The sequence below is a fragment of the Canis lupus genome, chromosome 9, assembly GCF_003254725.2.
Source record: "Canis lupus dingo isolate Sandy chromosome 9, ASM325472v2, whole genome shotgun sequence".
NCBI classification, from domain to species: Eukaryota; Metazoa; Chordata; class Mammalia; order Carnivora; family Canidae; genus Canis; species Canis lupus.
In genome coordinates this window covers 38,953,656-38,959,723 of record NC_064251.1, presented here as the reverse complement: position 1 = coordinate 38,959,723, position 6,068 = coordinate 38,953,656, and the positions used below count along the sequence as shown (strand labels likewise).

General features: G+C 42.3%; 1 protein-coding gene across 2 annotated transcripts; it reads right to left on the bottom strand.

Annotated features, from left to right (window-relative positions):
- Positions 1-784: 784 nt before the first annotated feature.
- Positions 785-4,425, bottom strand: LOC112656260 (C-C motif chemokine 23-like). Of its 2 annotated transcripts, none has more exons than XM_035721406.2 (4): positions 4,207-4,425; positions 1,940-1,987; positions 1,432-1,543; positions 785-1,050 (listed from the first exon to the last, which is right to left on the bottom strand). In XM_035721406.2, exons 1-4 carry the CDS (start codon positions 4,280-4,282, stop codon positions 930-932), a joined length of 357 nt encoding a protein of 118 aa, XP_035577299.1. In that variant the 5' UTR covers positions 4,283-4,425; the 3' UTR covers positions 785-929. The 2 variants fall into 2 exon arrangements, with proteins under 2 accessions (XP_035577299.1, XP_035577298.1); XM_035721405.2 differs by having other exon boundaries at positions 1,432-1,546; positions 4,207-4,416.
- Positions 4,426-6,068: the final 1,643 nt, after the last annotated feature.

Below are 6,068 nucleotides of genomic sequence, written 5' to 3'. Positions count from 1 at the left end.
AGTCCAACTTTAAATGTTTTTCTTAAAACCCTTTAACTTTAATAAGAGGAAGTTATATCTGTTGAGAGAAAACATCCAAAATGTAGAAATAAGGCAGAAGGATGATTATAGGGAGATCCTCTGGTATTATTTGGAAGATTGTCCAAAATGCCCACCCCAGGGTTCCTGGGAATGTCCTCTTCAGTGGTGTTCTACTTACTACTGAGGGGCCCCTGACTTTGTGAAATTATGTTAACTTGCAAATTTTTATCTGACATAGATATAAATGATTTTTGTCCAGTAGAAAAGATAATCCTCAGGGCCCCAGTGTGGCTCAGTTGATCAAGCGTTTAACTATTGATTTCAACTCAGGTCAGGATCTCAGGGTCATGAAACAGCCTTATGTCAGGCTCTGCACTGGGCCTGAAGTCTGCTTAAGATTCTCTCCCTCTCCCTCTGCCCTTCCCACCAAAAAAAGAAAAAAATAAGAAAAAAATAAGAAAAAAAAAGATAATCCCCAGAATTACAGTTTTATTTCCTATAGGATACTAATCTATTTTTTTCTGATTTAACATTTCAGAATGCCATCCTCAATTAACTATGTAAATCTCTGTTCCTCAGGTGATCTTTGACTCAGTTTTATGGTTCCCTTGTTAAATGGGTTAAGTACATTTCAGTCTATGTTTGAATGAGTTTGAATGTTTTTAGCTTTTAAAAAATTCAGTTTCACTTAGAAAAAAACCCCACAGAATCCAAATTTCAGCAATACGTATAGTGTCTTTTTCCTTTTAAAGTTTAAGGAAAGTTATATCAGATACTCTTTATTAATGCATTGCTTTTATAACCAGAACAGAAAGAACAGTAATTGTTACTTTTTGAAAGATAATTCAGGCCAAGAAAATCTCAGGAGGTAGTTGAGACAAGAGAAGTGGAGGTGGGGTGACTGACACCTAGTATCTCATCTCTTCAAGCAAGGCTTCTTTTCCTGACATCAGCAGGGACCTCATGCAGTTCTGAACTTCCAAATCATAGGGGTTAGCACAGACAAGCCGCCCCTTCTTGGTACGGAAGCTGGGGAGCAAGACAGAGAAAGATTACAAAGGAGTGTTCAGCAAGTGGGGATGGAAAGCCCCATCCTCCCTAGCCCTGGGATCTCTCACTTGGACCAGACTGTTCTTTTTTGTCTCTGCTGCAGGGGCTTAGGGCACTTCTTCTCTGAGACCCTGCCTCAGCCACTGATGGGCATTTCCTTGGGCAGCCTTTCTTCTGCTCTCTTCATCTATTCCCCACTTCCCTTTTCACTGGGAGAATCTCCTATCTGATGCCCTGCAGGATCCTACTAAGGACACAAGCCTCCCATGACCTGGCAGGATCTAGAGGGTAGGACTTTTCTAAACATCCGTCCATCAGGTCTTCCCTCCCAAGCCCATGGTTGGTGAGCTTGGCACTTACATGATACCTGGCCGGGAGCACCCACTGCTTGTTTTGAAAAAATCTTGCATGTTTTCACATCGGATTTTTCGTGGGGTGAGATTGGGGCAGCAGTCAGCGGGACGGTGAATGCCTGCTGCAGGGGGAAAGAGCCATTTCAGGACTGGGAAGGAAGACTAGATCCTTTTCCTCCAAAGTCCTGGGGAGGGCGAGCTCTACGTCTGAGGACACCCCGGCAAGGCCGTAACAGGACTATGACTGTTTCTGATAGAAGAGGAAGCATCTGATGCCTGCAGGAGGCATCAGTGAGCACCTCTGCCCCCAGTGAGCCAACTCTAGAGGCAGCTGGGTGGAATAGAGGTCCCCTCTAACAGCCCATCCCGATCTCCTTTGGGACATTTACCACCTTCAGGACCCTCTCCACCTTCCCCCTACCCCTGCCCTATAAATGAGGTGTTTTGAAGCCTTTCAGCAGATCTGTGCAGCTGCTGCTTTTAAACATAGTCTATAATATAGCATATACGTTTACCTTCCAGCTGTATTAAGGGTTCATGCTGTTGTTTCGCCACCATGGATTCTATTTGGAAGAAACAGACGAGGGGAGAGAAATCACTGAGGCAGCATTGACTCAGTGTCTCTACCAGTCTCATGCCTCAGTCCCATTCCCTGCTAGGGAGGTGATGATGCTGGACCATTGGACACCTGTCTGGGTTCTAGGTCTGCCTCCAGGCCTGTTTTCTCTCTTAGGGCCCTGATATGTTTCAGGGAACTCTTGAAACTGTTTGAAATATGAAACCATCCTATTGGGTTTGAAATACAAAAAGCAAACTATAAATCTGATATGAATAAATCAGTTGAATAGGTACATAATGTGATACATCCTACAGTACTTCCTATACATTTCTGGAATCCACAGGACTCAGGAAACAGAAGAATTTTTTGTTAACTGATTTGGTGGTACAATGTTACCCAAAGTGAAATGAGGCTCTTCACAATCTTTATGTATCCCAGGAGTATGATTATTTGTGTTTGCTGCAGGAATACTACTGCAGCAAACACAAATGTATGATTGACGTACACTTCTTAGACTCTGCCAGCAATAGCAGGTATGTGTTATCTTTTAAAAAATGTCATTTGTTTTATTGAAAAGGTAAAATATACACAACAATCACAATTTTAAGCATTTTTAAATGTGTACAGTTCAGTAGCATTAAGCGTGTTCACATATTGCGCAACCACCACCACAATCCATCCACAGAACGTTTTTCATCTTGCAAAACTGAAACTCTGTACCCATTAAGCAATAACTCCCATTTTGCCCTCCCCCAACCCCTGGGCCACCACCATTCTTCTTTCTGTCGCTGAATTTGATTACTTTAAATGCTTCATATTCAGTATTTGTCCTTTTCTACTGGTTTCTCTCAACTAATATAATGTCTTCAACATTCATCATTTTCATAGCATATGTCAGAATTCCTTCCTTTTTAAGGCTGAACAATATATGTATATATCCCACTTAAAAAATCTTTTGGGGCACCTGGGTGCTCAGTTGGTTAAGTGTCTGCCTTCAGCTCAGGTCATGATCCTGGGGTCCTGGGATCGAGGCCTGCATTGGGCTCCTTGCTCAGTGGGGAGTTGGCTTTTCCCTCTGCCTGCTGCTCCCCTGGCTTGTGCTCTCTCTCTCTCTATCTGACAAATAAAGTCTTTGAAAATATTTTTAAAGTAACCTATTCATTTGTTGATGGATACTTGGGTTGTTCTCACCTTTTGGCTATTATGAATAATGCTGTGGTTAGCATGGGTATACACATATCTCTTCATGTATCTGCTTTCCCTTCTTTTGGGTATATATCCTCAGTGGGACTGCTGGATCATATTATATTACCTTTAAAAAAAACCTGAATGCTTCTGCATTCCAAAACATATCCAGCCTCAAAGTTTTGGATAAGGGAGTGTGGAACTGCATTATGCTAATTAGGAAAACACAACTTTTAGCTCATTTATTATATAGTTACACATGAATTCTATTTAAGGAGGCATGTGTGTATACTTGATATGCGTGCTATGTTGTGTGCAAGGCTTGCAAAATAAAATCTTAAGTGGCCTTGCCTTTCCATAGCAGCTTCCTAACCATCTCGAACCCTCATTCCATCACTTAATAGCTGTATAATCTCAAGCAAGTTGTCTAAGGCTTACTTATTTATAAAGTGAGAATAATAATATAACATGCAGAACTATACAAGTTGTTGATAGTCTACCCCACAGGGTTGTTGGGAGGATCTAATGTATTAAGTCCATAAAACACTTAGAACAGTGCCTGTTTGGCCATAGGAAATACTAGGTATTTATCTGTTAAATAAATAGAACAGTTAAATGGACTTGGGTGAGGCACTTTCCTGGCTTATTCCATTTCCTCTCTAAAGTGATAATTTTATACCAAAATTGTAAAATTCTATGCTTCTTTCTGCAAGTTTACAATTGTACTATAGTTCTTTTGATTTAGCACTTAACAGTTCTATGTCAGCTGCAGGAAGGTTGGTCGAATAATTCTGGTCATGAAAAGGGAGAGAGTTACTTCCCCAAGGAGGACCAGGCATTTGTACACAGTTTTCCCCAGGGACCAAAGCCTGTAGAGAGAGGTCTATATCCTATTACTGCTTCTTTTCAAACAAGTGCCAAATTCACATTCATGTCTGGGACAGGGAACAATCTCAGGAGGACAAAGGTGTCCTTCTGCATCTCCTCTCCAGAGTTACCACGGACCTTGCCACCAGTGGGAAGGCTTGCTGAACTTACCATGAAGGTCCTGGATCTGGGACCCAAGGGCAGTAGCAAGAAGGAAGAAGGAGAGGGCAGCTATGAAGATCTTCATCTTCCCCGTAGAAGGCAGAGCTGGTCTGAGGAGTCCTGGCTCTCAGCTCGCTGACTCTCTGGGATCCCAGTTCTGCCCTTGTATTTATAAGAGAGGAGGATCAGGAAGTTACAGGGCAGAGGTTCAGAATGCTGTCCTTTGGCTATACAATAGACAACATGCTATTTCTGAAAAAGGGAACAAGGCTGGGAATGCAACAGGAAGTAGAGGGCAAAGGAGACTTCATGCTTTCCCAACTGCCCAATGGATATAGGCAGAGAGAGAGAGAGAGAGAGAGAGAGAGAGAGAGAGTTTCATGAAGAACCCTTCCTCTAGGAGGTTAATTTCATCCTCTAAGTCAGAGTGTTTTCCTCCAGAGCTAAGCACCTTCAAATGCAGGGATAGCCTGTAAACCAGTCATATGATTCCTTACACAGACTTCTGATTCTTGACTCTTCTCTTTGTTTCACACCCCACATCCAATCCATTAATAAATACTGTTGTCTCTGCTTGCAAAAACATATCTAGAATCTCATTATTCCTCAGCTCCTCCCCACTGGGAGTTTTTTTGAAGAGCCTTATGAATATATCTCAGAATATTTTGCTTGAGGGAAGAGACGGGAAGCATTTATCTCCTGGCTTTTATTCCCCGGGAGACTTTTAAAATACGGCAACAGATTTTTACACACTCCTCTCACCCAGGGTGTGTGTGTATGGGGTCTCTGTTCTCTGCCCTTGAAATGGAGAGGGGCTTGTGGCTTGTGGCTGGTTCAATCAATAGCATATGCCATGTGAGCTCTGAGACTAGGTTGTAAAGAGCCATGAACTTCAACCCTGGTCACTGGAACACTCACTCTTGGAGTTGTGAGTCACCAAGTAAGAAGACTGACTAGTTTGAGGCACCTGTGCTTTGAGGAATGCCAAACCACAGGCAGCATTCTGACAGATAACCCCAAATGAGCATAGCCCTCAGTCATCCCAGCCTAGGTGCCAGACATAGGCATGAGAATGCCTCCAGATCTACACTGTTCAATGTAGCAGTTACTAGCCACATGTGGCTACTGAGCACTTTAAATGAGGCTACTCCAAATTGAGATGTTCTGAAAGTATAAACTATGTACCAGGTTTTAAAGAGTTAATTATGTACACCCCTCCCCATGTAAAATAGATGCATAAGTTTTTAGGTTGATTATATGTTGACATGAAAATATTTTGGCTATATTATGTTAAAGAAAATATATTAATTTCATCTGTTGCCTTTTGCTTTTTTTTTAACATGGCAACTAAAAAATTTAAGATTATGTACGTGACTCAGATGGTATTTCTATTGGATAGCACTGTTTTAGGATTCCCTAGCCATTTGAGTCCTTCCTTGCTTTCTGTGTCTCCTCGGCTGAGGCCTCGGACATCATGGAGCAGAGACGAACCATCCCTGCTCTGCCCTCTCTGAATTTCTGACCCATAGAATTTGTGAGTAGAACAAAATAGTTGTCATTTTATACCATTAAACTTTGAGTGGTTTGTGACACAGCAATAGATGATGGGGACACCCTTCATCGGCCACCAGTGGATCACAGATGTTTCCTCACAGTCCTTGTTAGCTCTTGCATTGTGTGTTATGTTCTTGCAGAGGCTCCACACCTCAGGATCAGGGAAGCCCCTGGTCAGGAAGCTAGAGTTCTAGAATGCAGGCTGAGGTAAGACACCTGCAGGAAGCTTATCTAAATCTAAGAATAGTGAGGACTGAACAGTGGCTGAGATAAGCAGTGGGATAAAAGGACACGAAGTAGTATGTGATACAGTCCAC